The 21450-nt window shown below is 48.4% G+C and overlaps 1 protein-coding gene across 1 annotated transcript; it reads left to right on the plus strand.

The window, feature by feature from the left end:
- Window positions 1–3026: 3026 nt before the first annotated feature.
- Window positions 3027–20451, plus strand: FAM199X (family with sequence similarity 199, X-linked). Its single transcript, XM_069986142.1, has 6 exons — window positions 3027–3446; window positions 15025–15244; window positions 15820–15969; window positions 17611–17772; window positions 18198–18458; window positions 19548–20451. The coding sequence occupies exons 1-6, from the start codon at window positions 3280–3282 to the stop codon at window positions 19716–19718; spliced, it is 1131 nt and encodes a 376-aa protein (XP_069842243.1). The 5' UTR covers window positions 3027–3279; the 3' UTR covers window positions 19719–20451.
- Window positions 20452–21450: the final 999 nt, after the last annotated feature.

Here is a 21450-nt window from a genome sequence, read left to right on the forward strand (position 1 = left end):
AGCCCTTTCTTCTGGGTGCCTTGCTTAGTCTGGCCTCTCCCCATTGCCCTGTCTGCCATGGATGACCCCGCCAGGAGTATTACTCCAACCACCTTAGCTCATTGGATTAGCAAGGCATGCAAGCTCCCTGACCACGTCAAGGTGAAGGCACCATGAGAGAGCCCCTTCACCCTAACCTGATTACCCATCCCAATTTACCTTTCCTTCATTAAAACCTACCTAGAACTCCTTAAAACTGTGAGCCCAAGCCCTTCCTGGCATTCTTTCCTGCCTAAGCCTACCTCAGATCCTCCTGTTGCTCCTTCCAACCCAGCCCCCTAACGTGGACTCTCCCCTTACCCTTCCTGGTCCAGGCCCTTCCCAGCCTCCAAATGCGGACCCTCCCTGCGCCCTTCCCAGACCAGGCCCTCCCCAGCCATCTAATGCGGACCCTCCCTTTGCCCTTCCCAGGCCAGCCCCAGCCCCCTAACGCAGGCCCTCCCTGCGGTCTTCCTAGCCCAGGCCCACCGCAGCCCCCTAATGCAGACCCTGCCTGCGCGCTTCCCAGCACCAGCCAGTTAATATGCACCTTCTTGTCGCCCTTCTCAGCCCAGGCTTGCCCCAGTCCTTTAATGCAGACCCTCCCATCGTCCTTCCCAGCGCAGGCCCATTGCCCATCCTAACCCTTAATTTACCTTTCCTCTGTTAAAATCTGCTTAGAACTCCCTAAAACTGTGAGCCCTTCCTGGAATTCTTTTCTGCCTAAGCCCACGTCAATTCTTTGGGTGGACAGGGACGCCTACAACATTACAACAAAAAGGATACTACTTATGGGGGGGGGGGGGGGGAGGGGGGGTAGCACGGGTATTAATATATAGCGGGAAATCTATTATACGGGGCATAATACCTACCTATTGGGGAGCTAACAGGGGGACTACTGACAGTAGATGACGACACATGGGGGGATACTACCTGTTGGGAAGCTATCTAATGGGGCTATCAGGGTATTAACTACAGAGGATATCTACGACACGGGGGATACTAACTATTGAGGGGCTACCTTCAAAAGGATGCCTTCTACTGAGGGAATCTATCTATTGGGTGGTGTTGGTGGGGCTAGGCTATCTACTGGGGGGCCAGCAGGGGTGTTAACTACAGGGGATATCTATTACATGGGGGATACTACCTGGCTGCTAGCAGGCGGACTACCTACAGGGGGATGCATACCACATGGCGCTTCTTCCTACTGGGGAGGGCTGACTAATGGTGCTTTTAGACTGAACTATTATCATTCGAATTTTTACAATAGCGATTGCATTTGAGCAATAATCGGCTTGTGTAAACACAGAGAACGGTCAAGCGACAATCGAGAAATCGTTCATTGTGATCTTTCAACATGTTCTCAAATCGTTGTTGATCGTTCGCTAAAAATTCGCAGATCGCTTCATGTAAACAGTCTTTTAGGGTATATTCACACGAACGGGCTCACAGCGAGATTCTCGCTGCGAGCCCGGCAGGTCCTGGCAGTTCCCATACACTACATACTTGCTGCGGTCTAAATGACCGCAGCGAGTATGTAATTCTGCCGCCCTTAACCCCTTCTGCTCCCGCCCGGCTCCCCCGCTGTAAGCATACATTACCTGTCCTTGCTGCACGGGTCCGGCGTCCTGCTCTCCCGTCCGGCCAATTAGTGTGTTGCCCAGCCGCAGCCACTGATTGGCCGGACGGGAGAGCAGGACGCCGGACCCATGCAGCAAGGACAGGTAAAGTATGCTTACAGCGGGGGAGCCGGCGGGAGCAGAAGGGGTTAAGGGCGGCAGAATTACATACTCGCTGCGGTCGTTTAACACTGATCGTTATGAAAACCAAATTGTTACTTCAGAATCGTTAAACGATCGATTGGGCGAATTATCGCTCTGTGTAAACGGACCATAGCAGAGAGATTATGCACGGGGGGTGCCTAGTACATAGGGTTGCGCCTATTTACAGGGGAAAGCCTAAAGGCCGTATTCCACGGCCCGACTCTGAGGAGCAAATGAGTGCTGTAAGCGCTCGTTTGCTCCTCGTTCCCCACTCGCTGCTGCTATTACACGCGGCAGCAGCGAGCGGGTGAGTCCCGGGAGGGCTGGGGGGAGCTGCCCAAATGATCGCCGATCGTGTGGGAAGCCCATAGGATATACTGGCGGTCTGCTGCCGCCGCTCCTATTCCATGTTGAAAGACAAACGACTTCAACGATCACCCGACATGAAAGATACCTCCTATTCCACGGGACGATAATCGTTCCGTGGAATAGGGCGATAGGGAATAGTATCTTCTGGGGGGGGGGGGGGGAATAAAATCTAGGAAGAATACCTGCAGGAGGATACTACCTACTGGTGAGATTACCAATTGATGGGCAAGATGGAAAAGAAATCCAAAATTAAGCAACTGCAAGGGAAATTTTGCCATAAGGGTGCGTTCACACCTACAGGATCTGCAGCAGATTTGATGGCGCAGATTTGATGCTGCAGATTCAAAGGATTACTTTCTGGCACTGTTATGTGTGGAGTGTTGCTATGCCTATTATATGATGTGACATTTAATTGGCACTTTTGTCTGGACGCTGGAATGGACGGTTTCCTCGTTATGACAGATATTTATTATGGCTATTCACTTGCCATTAGCATTCGGATGTGAAGCTAGTAATTATATACTTATAGCATTGTCATCAAGCGATGAATGACGCCTGTTTACACCGGCTGCCTTTGTTGTATTTTTTATGAATTTTACAGGAAAATATTTTTTTTAGTATCTGTGTGATGCAAGCATGGTTGTAATGACGTCAGCATGGAGCTCTGTGTTCTCCCATGTCTGTGTATGGGTTTATATGCATGCTGCAATCACATAATCAGGTTACATGGAGACTGTAAGGGGAGTGATGGGATGATGGGAAGTGTAGTTCTGAGAAAGGAGAGACTGCGGCGTATGTGAGAAGTGCCTGCCATTGTTCTCCGCTACTACAGAGGGCGCTCGTCGCGGATTACACGTCGCATCACTGGCCTGTGCAGACTGAACGCCGCCTCACGTGGGACGTACACCGTGCTGGCGAGTTCACCTGACGTTACTCTCCTTGCCTGTAGGGGGCGCTGGACTTTGGAGAGCGCATCCTGTGGTGGAGGAAGCAGCAGGGCCTAATCCCGGGAAGAGAAGCGACAGCTGGCGTCTCCCGGCCCCGGTCCTGTCACGTTGTGCTAAGCGATTCGGAGCGGAGGAGCAGCAGCGCGGTAGTATGGGGGAGCGGTGACCGGGAAGGCCGCACCATGTCTGAGGGCCTGTACGAGAAGTTCCTGGCCCCGGACGAGCCCTTCCCCCTCCTCTCCCAGCGGGGCAGCATCAGTGAGGAGGGCTGCCTGGACGTCAGCGACTTCGGCTGCCAGCTGTCCTCGTGCCACCGCACCGACCCCCTGCACCGATTCCACTCCAACAGGTGGGACAGGGGTATAGTGTACAGCCTGGGGACATGGGTATATAGTATACAGCCCGGAGACATGGGTATATAGTATACAGCCCGGAGACATGGGTATATAGTATACAGCCCGGAGACATGGCTATATAGTATACAGCCCGGAGACATGGGTATATAGTATACAGCCCGGAGACATGGGTATATAGTATACAGCCCGGAGACATGGCTATATAGTATACAGCCCGGAGACATGGGTATATAGTATACAGCCCGGGGACATGGGTATATAGTATACAGCCCGGAGACGTGGGTATATAGTATACAGCCCGGAGACGTGGGTATATAGTATACAGCCCGGAGACATGGCTATATAGTATACAGCCCGGAGACATGGCTATATAGTATACAGCCCGGAGACATGGGTATATAGTATACAGCCCGGAGACATGGGTATATAGTATACAGCCCGGAGACATGGGTATATAGTATACAGCCCGGAGACATGGGTATATAGTATACAGCCCGGAGACATGGGTATATAGTATACAGCCCGGAGACATGGGTATATAGTATACAGCCCGGAGACATGGGTATATAGTATACAGCCCGGAGACATGGGTATATAGTATACAGCCCGGGGACATGGGTATATAGTATACAGCCCGGAGACGTGGCTATATAGTATACAGCCCGGAGACGTGGCTATATAGTATACAGCCCGGAGACGTGGCTATATAGTATACAGCCCGGAGACGTGGCTATATAGTATACAGCCCGGAGACGTGGCTATATAGTATACAGCCCGGAGACGTGGCTATATAGTATACAGCCCGGAGACGTGGGTATATAGTATACAGCCCGGAGACGTGGGTATATAGTATACAGCCCGGAGACGTGGGTATATAGTATACAGCCCGGAGACGTGGCTATATAGTATACAGCCCGGAGACATGGCTATATAGTATACAGCCCGGAGACATGGCTATATAGTATACAGCCCGGAGACATGGCTATATAGTATACAGCCCGGAGACATGGCTATATAGTATACAGCCCGGAGACATGGCTATATAGTATACAGCCCGGAGACATGGGTATATAGTATACAGCCCGGAGACATGGCTATATAGTATACAGCCCGGAGACATGGCTATATAGTATACAGCCCGGAGACATGGCTATATAGTATACAGCCCGGAGACATGGCTATATAGTATACAGCCCGGAGACATGGCTATATAGTATACAGCCCGGAGACATGGCTATATAGTATACAGCCCGGAGACATGGCTATATAGTATACAGCCCGGAGACATGGCTATATAGTATACAGCCCGGAGACATGGCTATATAGTATACAGCCCGGAGACATGGCTATATAGTATACAGCCCGGAGACATGGCTATATAGTATACAGCCCGGAGACATGGCTATATAGTATACAGCCCGGAGACATGGCTATATAGTATACAGCCCGGAGACATGGCTATATAGTATACAGCCCGGAGACATGGCTATATAGTATACAGCCCGGAGACATGGCTATATAGTATACAGCCCGGAGACATGGCTATATAGTATACAGCCCGGAGACATGGCTATATAGTATACAGCCCGGAGACATGGCTATATAGTATACAGCCCGGAGACATGGCTATATAGTATACAGCCCGGAGACATGGCTATATAGTATACAGCCCGGAGACATGGCTATATAGTATACAGCCCGGAGACATGGCTATATAGTATACAGCCCGGAGACATGGCTATATAGTATACAGCCCGGAGACATGGCTATATAGTATACAGCCCGGAGACATGGCTATATAGTATACAGCCCGGAGACATGGCTATATAGTATACAGCCCGGAGACATGGCTATATAGTATACAGCCCGGAGACATGGCTATATAGTATACAGCCCGGAGACATGGCTATATAGTATACAGCCCGGAGACATGGCTATATAGTATACAGCCCGGAGACATGGCTATATAGTATACAGCCCGGAGACATGGCTATATAGTATACAGCCCGGAGACATGGCTATATAGTATACAGCCCGGAGACATGGCTATATAGTATACAGCCCGGAGACATGGCTATATAGTATACAGCCCGGAGACATGGCTATATAGTATACAGCCCGGAGACATGGCTATATAGTATACAGCCCGGAGACATGGGTATATAGTATACAGCCCGGAGACATGGGTATATAGTATACAGCCCGGAGACATGGGTATATAGTATACAGCCCGGAGACATGGGTATATAGTATACAGCCCGGAGACATGGGTATATAGTATACAGCCCGGAGACATGGGTATATAGTATACAGCCCGGAGACATGGGTATATAGTATACAGCCCGGAGACATGGGTATATAGTATACAGCCCGGAGACATGGGTATATAGTATACAGCCCGGAGACATGGGTATATAGTATACAGCCCGGAGACATGGGTATATAGTATACAGCCCGGAGACATGGGTATATAGTATACAGCCCGGAGACATGGGTATATAGTATACAGCCCGGAGACATGGGTATATAGTATACAGCCCGGAGACATGGGTATATAGTATACAGCCCGGAGACATGGGTATATAGTATACAGCCCGGAGACATGGGTATATAGTATACAGCCCGGGGACATGGCTATATAGTATACAGCCCGGGGACGTGGGTATATAGTATACAGCCCGGAGACGTGGGTATATAGTATACAGCCCGGAGACGTGGCTATATAGTATACAGCCCGGAGACGTGGCTATATAGTATACAGCCCGGAGACGTGGCTATATAGTATACAGCCCGGAGACGTGGCTATATAGTATACAGCCCGGAGACGTGGCTATATAGTATACAGCCCGGAGACGTGGCTATATAGTATACAGCCCGGAGACGTGGGTATATAGTATACAGCCCGGAGACGTGGCTATATAGTATACAGCCCGGAGACGTGGGTATATAGTATACAGCCCGGAGACGTGGGTATATAGTATACAGCCCGGAGACGTGGGTATATAGTATACAGCCCGGAGACGTGGGTATATAGTATACAGCCCGGAGACGTGGGCTATATAGTATACAGCCCGGAGACGTGGCTATATAGTATACAGCCCGGAGACGTGGCTATATAGTATACAGCCCGGAGACGTGGCTATATAGTATACAGCCCGGAGACGTGGCTATATAGTATACAGCCCGGAGACGTGGCTATATAGTATACAGCCCGGAGACGTGGCTATATAGTATACAGCCCGGAGACGTGGCTATATAGTATACAGCCCGGAGACGTGGCTATATAGTATACAGCCCGGAGACATGGCTATATAGTATACAGCCCGGAGACATGGCTATATAGTATACAGCCCGGAGACATGGCTATATAGTATACAGCCCGGAGACATGGCTATATAGTATACAGCCCGGAGACATGGCTATATAGTATACAGCCCGGAGACATGGCTATATAGTATACAGCCCGGAGACATGGCTATATAGTATACAGCCCGGAGACATGGCTATATAGTATACAGCCCGGAGACATGGCTATATAGTATACAGCCCGGAGACATGGCTATATAGTATACAGCCCGGAGACATGGCTATATAGTATACAGCCCGGAGACATGGCTATATAGTATACAGCCCGGAGACATGGCTATATAGTATACAGCCCGGAGACATGGCTATATAGTATACAGCCCGGAGACATGGCTATATAGTATACAGCCCGGAGACATGGCTATATAGTATACAGCCCGGAGACATGGCTATATAGTATACAGCCCGGAGACATGGCTATATAGTATACAGCCCGGAGACATGGCTATATAGTATACAGCCCGGAGACATGGCTATATAGTATACAGCCCGGAGACATGGCTATATAGTATACAGCCCGGAGACATGGCTATATAGTATACAGCCCGGAGACATGGCTATATAGTATACAGCCCGGAGACATGGCTATATAGTATACAGCCCGGAGACATGGCTATATAGTATACAGCCCGGAGACATGGCTATATAGTATACAGCCCGGAGACATGGCTATATAGGTATACAGCCCGGAGACATGGCTATATAGTATACAGCCCGGAGACATGGCTATATAGTATACAGCCCGGAGACATGGCTATATAGTATACAGCCCGGAGACATGGCTATATAGTATACAGCCCGGAGACATGGCTATATAGTATACAGCCCGGAGACATGGCTATATAGTATACAGCCCGGAGACATGGCTATATAGTATACAGCCCGGAGACATGGCTATATAGTATACAGCCCGGAGACATGGCTATATAGTATACAGCCCGGAGACATGGCTATATAGTATACAGCCCGGAGACATGGGTATATAGTATACAGCCCGGAGACATGGGTATATAGTATACAGCCCGGAGACATGGCTATATAGTATACAGCCCGGAGACATGGCTATATAGTATACAGCCCGGAGACATGGCTATATAGTATACAGCCCGGAGACATGGCTATATAGTATACAGCCCGGAGACATGGCTATATAGTATACAGCCCGGAGACATGGGTATATAGTATACAGCCCGGAGACGTGGGTATATAGTATACAGCCCGGAGACGTGGGTATATAGTATACAGCCCGGAGACGTGGGTATATAGTATACAGCCCGGAGACATGGGTATATAGTATACAGCCGGGGACAGGGGTATAGTATACAGCCCGGGGACAGGGGTATAGTATACAGCCCGGGGACAGGGGTATAGTATACAGCCCGGGGACAGGGGTATAGAATACAGCCGGGGACAGGGGTATAGTATACAGCCTGAGGACAGGGGTATAGTATACAGCCCGGGGACACGGGTATTATAGCGTGCGGCCCGGGGACAGGGGTATAGTATACAGCACGGGGACACGGGTGTTATAGCGTGCGGCCCTGGGACACGGGTGTTATAGCGTGCGGCCCTGGGACACGGGTGTTATAGCGTGCGGCCCTGGGACACGGGTATTGTAGCGTGGGGCCCTGGGACACGGGTATTGTAGCGTGGGGCCCTGGGACACGGGTATTGTAGCGTGCGGCCCTGGGACACGGGTATTTCTTTATGGAAAAATCCAAATTTCCTGAGAATAAGACATAGCGCAGCTTTAGGAGCAAAAATTAATATAAGACGCTGTCTTATTTTCGGGGAAACCGGGTAGTAATGTATATAGTATACATCTTGGCACATAGTAATGTATATAGTATACAGCCCGGGACATGGACATGTGTATAGCATACACAGCCCTGGACATAGTTATGTGTATATAGCATACAGCCCTGGGCATAGGTATGTGTATATAGCATACAGCCCTGGGCATAGGTATGTGTATATAGCATACAGCCCTGGGCATAGGTATGTGTATATAGCATACAGCCCTGGGCATAGGTATGTGTATATAGCATACAGCCCTGGGCATAGGTATGTGTATATAGCATACAGCCCTGGGCATAGGTATGTGTATATAGCATACAGCCCTGGGCATAGGTATGTGTATATAGCATACAGCCCTGGGCATAGGTATGTGTATATAGCATACAGCCCTGGGCATAGGTATGTGTATATAGCATACAGCCCTGGGCATAGGTATGTGTATATAGCATACAGCCCTGGGCATAGGTATGTGTATATAGCATACAGCCCTGGGCATAGGTATGTGTATATAGCATACAGCCCTGGGCATAGGTATGTGTATATAGCATACAGCCCTGGGCATAGGTATGTGTATATAGCATACAGCCCTGGGCATAGGTATGTGTATATAGCATACAGCCCTGGGCATAGGTATGTGTATATAGCATACAGCCCTGGGCATAGGTATGTGTATATAGCATACAGCCCTGGGCATAGGTATGTGTATATAGCATACAGCCCTGGGCATAGGTATGTGTATATAGCATACAGCCCTGGGCATAGGTATGTGTATATAGCATACAGCCCTGGGCATAGGTATGTGTATATAGCATACAGCCCTGGGCATAGGTATGTGTATATAGCATACAGCCCTGGGCATAGGTATGTGTATATAGCATACAGCCCTGGGCATAGGTATGTGTATATAGCATACAGCCCTGGGCATAGGTATGTGTATATAGCATACAGCCCTGGGCATAGGTATGTGTATATAGCATACAGCCCTGGGCATAGGTATGTGTATATAGCATACAGCCCTGGGCATAGGTATGTGTATATAGCATACAGCCCTGGGCATAGGTATGTGTATATAGCATACAGCCCTGGGCATAGGTATGTGTATATAGCATACAGCCCTGGGCATAGGTATGTGTATATAGCATACAGCCCTGGGCATAGGTATGTGTATATAGCATACAGCCCTGGGCATAGGTATGTGTATATAGCATACAGCCCTGGGCATAGGTATGTGTATATAGCATACAGCCCTGGGCATAGGTATGTGTATATAGCATACAGCCCTGGGCATAGGTATGTGTATATAGCATACAGCCCTGGGCATAGGTATGTGTATATAGCATACAGCCCTGGGCATAGGTATGTGTATATAGCATACAGCCCTGGGCATAGGCATGTGTATATAGCATACAGCCCTGGGCATAGGCATGTGTATATAGCATACAGCCCTGGGCATAGGCATGTGTATATAGCATACAGCCCTGGGCATAGGCATGTGTATATAGCATACAGCCCTGGGCATAGGCGTGTGTATATAGCATACAGCCCTGGGCATAGGCGTGTGTATATAGCATACAGCCCTGGGCATAGGCGTGTGTATATAGCATACAGCCCTGGGCATAGGCGTGTGTATATAGCATACAGCCCTGGGCATAGGCGTGTGTATATAGCATACAGCCCTGGGCATAGGCGTGTGTATATAGCATACAGCCCTGGGCATAGGCGTGTGTATATAGCATACAGCCCTGGGCATAGGCGTGTGTATATAGCATACAGCCCTGGGCATAGGCGTGTGTATATAGCACACAGCCCTGGGCATAGGCGTGTGTATATAGCACACAGCCCTGGGCATAGGCGTGTGTATATAGCACACAGCCCTGGGCGTAGGCGTGTGTATATAGCACACAGCCCTGGGCGTAGGTGTGTGTATATAGCACACAGCCCTGGGCGTAGGTGTGTGTATATAGCACACAGCCCTGGGCGTAGGTGTGTGTATATAGCACACAGCCCTGGGCGTAGGTGTGTGTATATAGCACACAGCCCTGGGCGTAGGTGTGTGTATATAGCATACAGCCCTGGGCGTAGGTGTGTGTATATAGCATACAGCCCTGGGCGTAGGTGTGTGTATATAGCATACAGCCCTGGGCGTAGGTGTGTGTATATAGCATACAGCCCTGGGCGTAGGTGTGTGTATATAGCATACAGCCCTGGGCGTAGGTGTGTGTAAATAGCATACAGCCCTGGGCGTAGGTGTGTGTATATAGCATACAGCCCTGGGCGTAGGTGTGTGTATATAGCATACAGCCCTGGGCGTAGGTGTGTGTATATAGCATACAGCCCTGGGCGTAGGTGTGTGTATATAGCATACAGCCCTGGGCGTAGGTGTGTGTATATAGCATACAGCCCTGGGCGTAGGTGTGTGTATATAGCATACAGCCCTGGGCGTAGGTGTGTGTATATAGCATACAGCCCTGGGCGTAGGTGTGTGTATATAGCATACAGCCCTGGGCGTAGGTGTGTGTATATAGCATACAGCCCTGGGCGTAGGTGTGTGTATATAGCATACAGCCCTGGGCGTAGGTGTGTGTATATAGCATACAGCCCTGGGCGTAGGTGTGTGTATATAGCATACAGCCCTGGGCGTAGGTGTGTGTATATAGCATACAGCCCTGGGCGTAGGTGTGTGTATATAGCATACAGCCCTGGGCGTAGGTGTGTGTATATAGCATACAGCCCTGGGCGTAGGTGTGTGTATATAGCATACAGCCCTGGGCGTAGGTGTGTGTATATAGCATACAGCCCTGGGCGTAGGTGTGTGTATATAGCATACAGCCCTGGGCGTAGGTGTGTGTATATAGCATACAGCCCTGGGCGTAGGTGTGTGTATATAGCATACAGCCCTGGGCGTAGGTGTGTGTATATAGCATACAGCCCTGGGCGTAGGTGTGTGTATATAGCATACAGCCCTGGGCGTAGGTGTGTGTATATAGCATACAGCCCTGGGCGTAGGTGTGTGTATATAGCATACAGCCCTGGGCGTAGGTGTGTGTATATAGCATACAGCCCTGGGCGTAGGTGTGTGTATATAGCATACAGCCCTGGGCGTAGGTGTGTGTATATAGCATACAGCCCTGGGCGTAGGTGTGTGTATATAGCATACAGCCCTGGGCGTAGGTGTGTGTATATAGCATACAGCCCTGGGCGTAGTTGTGTGTATATAGCATACAGCCCTGGGCGTGGGTGTGTGTATATAGCATACAGCCCTGGGCGTGGGTGTGTGTATATAGCATACAGCCCTGGGCGTGGGTGTGTGTATATAGCATACAGCCCTGGGCGTGGGTGTGTGTATATAGCATACAGCCCTGGGCGTAGGTGTGTGTATATAGCATACAGCCCTGGGCGTAGTTGTGTGTATATAGCATACAGCCCTGGGCGTGGGTGTGTGTATATAGCATACAGCCCTGGGCGTGGGTGTGTGTATATAGCATACAGCCCTGGGCGTGGGTGTGTGTATATAGCATACAGCCCTGGGCGTGGGTGTGTGTATATAGCATACAGCCCTGGGCGTGGGTGTGTGTATATAGCATACAGCCCTGGGCGTGGGTGTGTGTATATAGCATACAGCCCTGGGCGTGGGTGTGTGTATATAGCATACAGCCCTGGGCGTGGGTGTGTGTATATAGCATACAGCCCTGGGCGTGGGTGTGTGTATATAGCATACAGCCCTGGGCGTAGTTGTGTGTATATAGCATACAGCCCTGGGCGTAGGTGTGTGTATATAGCATACAGCCCTGGGCGTAGGTGTGTGTATATAGCATACAGCCCTGGGCGTAGTTGTGTGTGTATATAGCATACAGCCCTTGGCGTAGGTGTGTGTATATAGCATACAGCCCTGGGCGTAGGTGTGTGTATATAGCATACAGCCCTGGGCGTAGGTATGTGATCCTGTGTGTACAGTATACTCTCCAGGACATATGAGTGAGGGCCCAGGTACCGATGTGTGTGTGACATGTCAATTCTTTGAGCGGAGGCGTGCAAGGCCTCCCATTGAAAGAGACAGGATTCGTTGCTGAGTCCTAGGGCGGGGGTTCAGAGCAGAGTGAACGGGCCCTAAGGTTTGGGCATCATGGTGATTTTTGGCTGCACAACCAAAGATCTGTTACGCTGTGTGAATCATGCTACACTGCAGCTTAGTAAGTAAATAGGGTCACACTGTGGCCCCAAAGTGCTAGCGACAGCTATTGCCAGTTACAATAAATCCCCCACCTCATGACTTCCAGCACTGATCTCTGTACTTCAGTGATACAGGTCAGGGATGGTTCGGGGTTACAGGAGGTATACTTGGCACTTTGGCTTTTATGAAACTTGAGCGTACATGGAAAACAAACAGGTCTTAAAGTGACTCTGTACCCACAATCTGACCCCCCCCCCCACAAAAAAAACAACAACCGTTTGTACCTTCGGATAGCTGCTTTTAATCCAAGATCTGTCCTGGGGTCCGTTCGGCAGGTGGTGCAGTTATTGTCCTAAAAAACAGCTTTTAAACTTACTCCCGTTTGGCACGGGCTGCATCTGTGCCCTAACTTTGCACCACCCCTCCGTCCCTCCTCCCCATCCTCCGCATCATCAGCAATGCTCCGGGCAGATTGTCTCCTATTCCTCAGCTGTGTGAGTACTGAACATGGGCTGTATCGTTAAAGAAGACCTGTCACCCCCTGCTTTGGCTCACAGTGGGTAGACACGTTCAGATGAATAGGTATTGTCTTAATGACACAGCACCTTTAGGTTACAAACCCACTTGCCGGATCTGCAGCGAGTCTCCTTGCTGCGTTTTTGCAGGGAGACTCGCTGCAGATCCCGGCCCTATACTTTCAATAGCAGAGAAACTCGCAGCAGGGATGTACATCCCTGCTGCGATTTTGTCTGCAGCCCGCCCCATTAACCCCCCGGCCGCCGGACATTATACATTACCCGGTCCCCGTTCCTGTTTGCTTCGGGGCTCCCGGTGTCTTTACGGCCCGCCCGGCCAATCAGTGCGCTGCGGCGGGGCAGCGCACTGATTGGCCGGGCGGAACGTGTCGGGAGCCGCTGAAGCAAGCAGGAGCCGGGATCAGGTAATGTATATCCTGCCCGCCCCCCTGCAGCCCCGATCGCCCCCGGCCGCACGATCGCCCCCAGCCCCGCAGCCCCCGGCCGCACGATCGCCCCGCAGCCCCCGGCCGCACGATCGCCCCGCAGCCCCCGGCCGCACGATCGCCCCGCAGCCCCCGGCCGCACGATCGCCCCGCAGCCCCCGGCCGCACGATCGCCCCGCAGCCCCCGGCCGCACGATCGCCCCGCAGCCCCCGGCCGCACGATCGCCCCGCAGCCCCCGGCCGCACGATCGCCCCCGCAGCCCCCGGCCGCACGATCGCCCCGCAGCCCCCGGCCGCACGATCGCCCCGCAGCCCCCGGCCGCACGATCGCCCCGCAGCCCCCGGCCGCACGATCGCCCCGCAGCCCCCGGCCGCACGATCGCCCCGCAGCCCCCGGCCGCACGATCGCCCCGCAGCCCCCGGCCGCACGATCGCCCCGCAGCCCCCGGCCGCACGATCGCCCCGCAGCCCCCGGCCCCGGCGTGCTGCGGGGCTGGGGGCGATCGTGCGGCCGGGGGCTGGGGGCGATCGGGGCTGCAGGGGGGCGGGCAGGATATACATTACCTGATCCCGGCTCCTGCTTGCTTCAGCGGCTCCTGGCACGTTCCGCCCGGCCAATCAGTGCGCTGCCCCGCCGCAGCGCACTGATTGGCCGGGCGGGCCGTGAAGACACCGGGAGCCCCGAAGCAAGCAGGAACGGGGACAGGGTAATGTATAATGTCCGGCGGCCGGGGGGTTAATGGGGCGGGCTGCAGACAAAATCGCAGCAGGGATGTACATCCCTGCTGCGAGTTTCTCTGCTATTGAAAGTATAGGGCCGGGATCTGTAGCGAGTCTCCCTGCAAAAACGCAGCAAGGAGACTCGCTGCAGATCCGGCAAGTGGGTTTGTAACCTTAATGTACATTTGAAGGGATTGTTTCTATTCAGTCATAGATACTTAGGCTTCCTAGAGCACATGAAGCTAAATAGGAGAATGCTGGGAGAAATAATGCAAAGCTTTTAAAGGGAATCTGTCAGCAGTTAGGTCGTGGTAAAAGGAAAAAAAAATCCCAGTGCCTTTGTTTAATGTTGAGGTTTATGAAGTTAAAATGACTTGTCTGGCTCCTCAGAGAGACAGTGCTGACCCTGAGTGGCACACCTCCTCCCCATCTCATTGCCCCGCAGTGTTTCTGTGCAGTTGCTATAGACCTTAATGTTTTTTTCTGGTGCCTGGGAAATAAGCCAAGTAAGCACTGTATATAAAAAAGAATAAAGTAGATGTTCATGTATTTTCAGGTGGAATCTGACATCCTGTGGAACCAGTGTGGCAAGCTCTGAATGCAGTGAAGAATTATTTTCTTCTGTCTCTGTCGGAGACCAGGATGACTGCTATTCCCTCCTGGATGACCAGGACTTCACCTCCTTTGACCTGTTTCCAGAGGGAAGTGTGTGCAGTGATGTCTCCTCGTCCATCAGCACTTACTGGGATTGGTCTGACAGCGAGTTTGAGTGGCAGGTAACTCTATAGGGCATTTTAGTCTGCTTTTAATGCAGCTTGTATTGCGTTCTTCTATTTCTACCTGTTTAATGGCACATTCATACATGTATTGGAAATGCTGTGTACCAAATTGTGCCTGTTTGCTGGTCACACAGGGATTGTACTCACAGCAGAAAAATGTTGTCTGCATGAATAGCTGGTAGTAAAGGTGTTTATGGAGCTGGCTCAGATGCTAAGCCTGCACCATACTTGCCTTGTACAAGCTGCTGTCTGCAGCTGACACCCACATCAGGGATTGTTCTGGTGCTGGTCACTTACCTTACTACTTTATGTACGCTATGCAATGCTTTAAATAGTTTTCAGGTTGTGCTTTACAACTATAAAAATAAAAAGGAACACAGTTGGTATAGAATATTCTTATATGTTTTATGTGACTTCTGCAGAAACCAACCCCAGTGTCACTAGCTTTATGTGCACAAACCTGATGTTGGGGTTTCTTGCATTAGGTCATTTGATTGTATAAAGGGCAAGATGCCTAAAATTCTCTATTAAATGTGTAGTCCATATAACCCATGTGTTTAATCCTGTTCTAGTTGCCTGGAAGTGATATTGCAAGCGGCAGTGATGTGTTATCAGATATCATTCCCAGCATCCCTAGCTCTCCTTGCCTCCCCTCCAAGAAAAAGAACAAACATAGGAATCTGGACGACCTCCCTTGGAGTGCTATGACAAATGATGAGCAGGTAATGTCACCATACACACACTGACTCTTTCTAAAGCTGGACGTTCATTGGACCATTTGTTCTTATATATTTCAGTATTGGGGCAGTGGTTGCCAAACACAATTATTTCACCATCTTTTTAGGAGGGAGAATCATGTCCTATTTGGAAACCTATTCCCAGTTGCAAGTAGTCATTTTACTACTGGACATGTTTTTTATTGCAGAACAACTGAATAAATTCAATAAAGCTTCAATGAGACAAAGTTCATTCATTCTGATATGACATCTGGTACAAATTTACCAGCCGCTACTCTTCTTATTTTTCTCATACATAAAAATAAACTGTAGAGTAATGAGAAGTTATTATTACAGTGTTGCTTAGATCAGCTAGTGCTGGTGGACGGATGAACGTCACAAGCCCCCTCTACTGGGTAGTAACACTGCCGGGTATCCACTAAAGTGTGGAGAGCTGCGATGTCCCCTGTTGTAAGAAGTAATTATCCTAATATTTGGCACACCATTTTATTAAACAACACAGGTAAAGACTTTTCATTTAGAAGACTTTTGGTGCGTTTACACAGATTTATCTGACTGATTTTTTAAGTCAAATCCAGGAATGGATTAGAAAAGAGGAGAACTCTCAGAATTTTCTTTATGACCTGTTCTTTGTTTATAGTCTGTTCCTGGTTTTGGCCTAAACAATAAATCAGATGTCAGATAAATCTGTCTGTGTAGACGCACCATCAGTTACAATCAGAAAACACAAATTAGAGCCAAAGTTTGCCAAAACAATTGTTGGCTATTATGCTGATGTTTATTTTCTTAAAGGGAATCTGTCAGCTGGAATGCACCATCCGAACAGCTGACACTGTTAGATAGCTGTTACATCAGGGAGATACATGTTACCTTTCTTTTATATGTTTGTGATTCTAGAGCATAGAAAAATGCTTTTATTATATAGTAAGAACAGTCAGAGGCTTTCCTGAGCCACTTAAGTGAACCAAGCTGTAATCAGGAAACTAGGAGTGCTTTCTGGATTTCCAGGGTAAAGAACGTATTATAGCATCCATAAATCTGGATGCGGAAAGTGTCCGTAATTCCAGAAGCTCCCATAGACTTCTAATGGGGCATCCCTGATGGAATTTTAGAGGAAAATAAGACAGGCTCTAGAATTTCCTGACCTTTTTTCCAGAACAGACACTCTTCAGGAAAAATCCTGATGGTTGTCTGTGCCCAATAGAACCATATGGGTCAGGAAATGTATCTGCATTGCCTGATAAGAAATCCAGATAGATTCCTGACGTGTGAAGGGGACCTAACCGTGTCAGCAGTTTGGAACGTGAGTTACAGCTGACAGATTCCCCTTAAATCAAATGGTCTGACTGATGAGGACGGGCCCTTTTAGAAAATAACCACAAAAAGTGATTGCTCCACAGCAGATGTAGTGATGGTTTCCTATTTGCTTACTGTCTCTCTATGGGTGGTTATGATGCTGATAGCTTTTGCTGTGGAAGCCCACTGTGCTTGCCTCTCGTGAATATGACTTTAGTGTAATGTAAAAATTTTTACTTCAGGGCAACTTATCAGATGTTGAATAGTTTGACCATTGGTTGAACATTGTCTTCTAGTGGTAAGACACGTTTCATTTTTGTTTTCTTCTAGGTGGAATACATAGAGTATCTCAGCCGAAAGGTCAGCACAGAGATGGGACTTCGGGAACAGCTTGACATCATAAAAATCATCGATCCTACAGCGCAGATTTCCCCTACAGATAGCGAGTTTATCATTGAACTGAACTGCCTGACTGATGAAAAGCTCAAACAGGTTTGTATGCACATAAAGGCTGTGGGTACGGAGAACTTATTTCTGGGGAGGATTGAATTAGGAGAGCACGAAGTAGCTAAAGAATTTCAGAATATAGCAGGGTCCCAGGACTAACAGAAGCAGGATCCGAATCACTGAAATAGTCATAGAAACAAAGGAGGGTCGCACACTAGTTATTTGAGATAGACTACAGCATGGTGGTTCAGTGGTTATTATTATTGTTATTATTATTGTTATTATTATTATTGTGTTCCCCATTGGGGGCAGGGACTGACATATGTTGGTGATGTAAGTAACGCAAGTAACACAATCTTATTTCCAGATTACACGTCTTTAACAGCCCTTAGAATGTCCCTCCTCTAATTTCAAAGTGTTTTTTTTCCCATTTGCCATAAATTCAGTCCTTTTTTTCCCTTAATCTTCAGGTCAGAAGTTATATCAAGGAGCATAGTCCACGTCAGCGATCGACACGGGACAGCTGGAAAAGGACCAGTTACAGTACAGCTAGTACAAGTGGTGTGAGTGGAGCCAGTGTGAGCAGTAGCAGTGCCAGTATGGTCAGCACAGCAAGCAGCAGCGGCTCTAGTGGGGGCAACTCTGCCTCCAACTCAAGTGCAAACATGAGCCGGACTCACAGCGACAGCAATCTGTCTGCAAGTGCAGCAGAAAGGATTAGGGACTCCAAGGTAAGGGCATATTTGTACTGTTTGTTTACACATATGAAGTATGTTTTCTTATTTTCTTGGATATACCGTAGTGAAGAGTTATAGACTTTTTTTTACATTTCTTTTGTAAGTATAACATGTAACAGGAAGTTTTCTTACCTATATCCACCCCCCCTTTTTTTTTTTTTTTTCTTCCTATTGAGTAATAACAAACTTGTCAAATAATAAATCTATAACTCCATGAGTAGGTTTAATAAAGTACTTAAAGGAGTCCTGACTCATCACAGTGGGTCTGACTGCTGGCCTGACAGGACTCAAGAATAGAATGGGACTTCCAAAGCTCCCTTCTGAATAGTGACGGGGGGGAGGCAAGCTAGAGCCCCTTTCTTGCCAATGCAGGTGGTACTGTTTTGGGGTACATAGGGCCCTATGATCGCGTTTTACTACGTACTGGGAGGCGAGGTAAGCAGAAATCTTTCTTTTTATACTTCTAAATATGCTTTTGTTTATTGAAGTATATGGTCATTTTGCAGAAGGAGTACTATCATGGTGGGCCTGGTGACCTTCACTAGGCCTCTACGTGCCTGCAGTGGAGTGGTGTCTAAACACATAGATTGTTTAAGAGGTGACTGGCACTACTTCCTTGGTGGGTGTGCGTGCAATCAGCTGTACAATAATACAGACTATGCAGCGTTGCAATGGAGGTGCTCGTCACAACAGAGTCCTTTCATCCAAACAGCAAATAGAATAGAAAGATGAGGGCACTCACCGATCACTTGCAATGTACTTTATCCCAAAAATGCAGTAAAATTTCAGTGAAGCATATCGGATTAAGTGCGCATGCCCGTGAAATGGCCATCATGTCTATACCGTGATATGGTTTGGCGTCTGCAAAAGATTGATATGCTTCACTGAAATGTTACTGCATTTTTGGAATAAAGTACATTGCAACTGATCGTGAGTGCCCTCAGCTTTCTATTCTATTTGTTGTTTAAACACATAGATGTTACTCCCTTAACGCCCCCATTACATAATGGGAAAATACAAGGTTAATAATAAAAAAAAAAAGTAAAACTTGTGATGTGTTTTTTTTTTTTTTTTTTTATGTAGAAACGGTCAAAGCAAAGGAAACTGCAGCAGAAAGCCTTGCGGAAAAGACAGCTAAAGGAACAGAGGCAGGCTCGGAAGGAAAGACTCAGTGGCTTATTTCTAAATGAAGAAGTCCTGTCTTTAAAAGTGAACGAAGAAGAGCATGAAACCGATGTCGATGTATTGATGTGACGAGGGTGAAACTTGCAGTGTTCTTCATAAGTCTCAATATGGCTATGTGATGTGGGACCATCTCAGAACATAGATCTCCCACCTGCTTTTGTAGTCCCACTAACCACTATAAGGTTTCCTAATGAAATCACAGACAGTGTGGCTTTACTGAAATACATAATATTGGAATGCAGGTCACTGGTCCTTTATTTGGTTATACAACCACATCAGAGTTAATGTGAAGTCTACAGCTATTACATGGAGGACAATCTAGGTTGAAATTACCACAAGGTTGCTGTAACCTGTTAGTAAAGTATACTGAGGTTCCCTTGTAGAGAGTACTACTTACACACGTCATACCAGTATAACTCCTTAGCATTTCTAAACATTTGCTCAATACTCCTCATCTTAAGTCTTTGTGAGGCATAATCCATATGTAGTTCTGCAGCCTGAAAAGTGACTGCTGCATTTTCTCTAGCATCTTTTTGCTAGGAAGTAGTGCACGAGCAAAATACAGCACATACAGTCTTAATGGTAGACAATGGAAACTAGGTTTAACTAGAGTCCTGAAAGAAAAGTAGTTGTTTCTCAAGAGCTTGTGAAACAGGAAGATTCTATAGTCGCTGAGCACCATGCAGGCTGTACATAGATCTGAAACAGTGTGTAAACCCTTATAGTACATATCAGGAATGTATAACTGAAAATTAGGGATGGTCCGAACAGAGTTCGGTTCTAGTTTGTACGAACCCAAACCCTCGGTAATGATTCCCGCTGTCTGCCCGCTCCGTGGAGCGGGCGGATCCAGCGGGAGGACCGCCTGGAAAACTGGGATACAGCCATAGCCATAGGCTGTATCCCAGTTTTCAGGGCGTTACTACCGCTGGATCCGCCCGCTCCACGGAGCGGGCAGACAGCGGGAATCTGCTGCCGAGCGTTCGGGTTCATGCGAACCCAAACCTCGGCGGGTTCGGACCATCCCTACTGAAAATGTTAGTTCTATGGTATATAAATTCCATTCCTGGGAGCCCCTGATAACTTTGAAAGGCATTTCTTTGTTAGGGTTTGTTCCCTTTGCTTACAACTCTGAAACTGCGTATTTCTGCATCACAAACCATGCGGTGTCATTGTTGTCAAACTCCACTCCCGTCAACTTTAAAGGGAGATGTGACTGAATTGGAAGTTATGTGTTTACTTTTTTTTCATCACGGTTATACTTTAAAGCTCCCATTTAAGTGAGTAAGAGCTTCAGGGGTTGCTTCCCCTGAATGTTTCATAGTTCAGAAAACATCTTTTTCCCGATTCAAAAATACCTTTAGGGGCAATCAAACTTTCTGCAATTACAGTCCGTGCATAGATGATGTACTATGGAATGGAATGATGAATGATGATATTGGGAGTTCCCAAGTCCATACCATGGCACATCGTCCATAATTTTGGACCATGCCTGGAACTCATCAGTAACCTCTTAATATGTCAGTTTGAGTAGTTTATTTATGAAGTCCAGTCCCTTGTTCTGTTCATGACACATTGTGTGGGCTATATCCTCAGCATCTCGGTAAGCATTGCCATCCCAGCCACTTTTTTTCCAGAATTTGCCACCTGTTGGTGATTTCACCAAATGCCTTGCTACATGTCTGTTTCAGACTTAAGAAGAACACTGTAATTCTTTTTATGGCTAACCTCAGTGTTGAGATGGAGGCTGTTAACCAACCTGCTTGTACCTGTATATCTGTAAATTATGTATACCAATATT

The sequence above is a fragment of the Dendropsophus ebraccatus genome, chromosome 10 (assembly GCF_027789765.1).
Source record: "Dendropsophus ebraccatus isolate aDenEbr1 chromosome 10, aDenEbr1.pat, whole genome shotgun sequence".
NCBI classification, from domain to species: domain Eukaryota; kingdom Metazoa; phylum Chordata; class Amphibia; order Anura; family Hylidae; genus Dendropsophus; species Dendropsophus ebraccatus.

What these genes read in the sequence shown, in the direction of transcription:
- FAM199X (XM_069986142.1), top strand. Translation starts at nt 3,280, where the DNA reads ATGTCTGAGGGCCTGTACGAGAAGTTCCTGGCCCCGGACGAGCCCTTC. An exon ending in CTATGACAAATGATGAGCAG is followed by an intron (nt 15,970 to 17,610) that starts GTAATGTCACCA and finishes GTTTTCTTCTAG; the next exon opens with GTGGAATACATAGAGTATCT. An exon ending in AAAGGATTAGGGACTCCAAG is followed by an intron (nt 18,459 to 19,547) that starts GTAAGGGCATAT and finishes TTTTTTATGTAG; the next exon opens with AAACGGTCAAAGCAAAGGAA.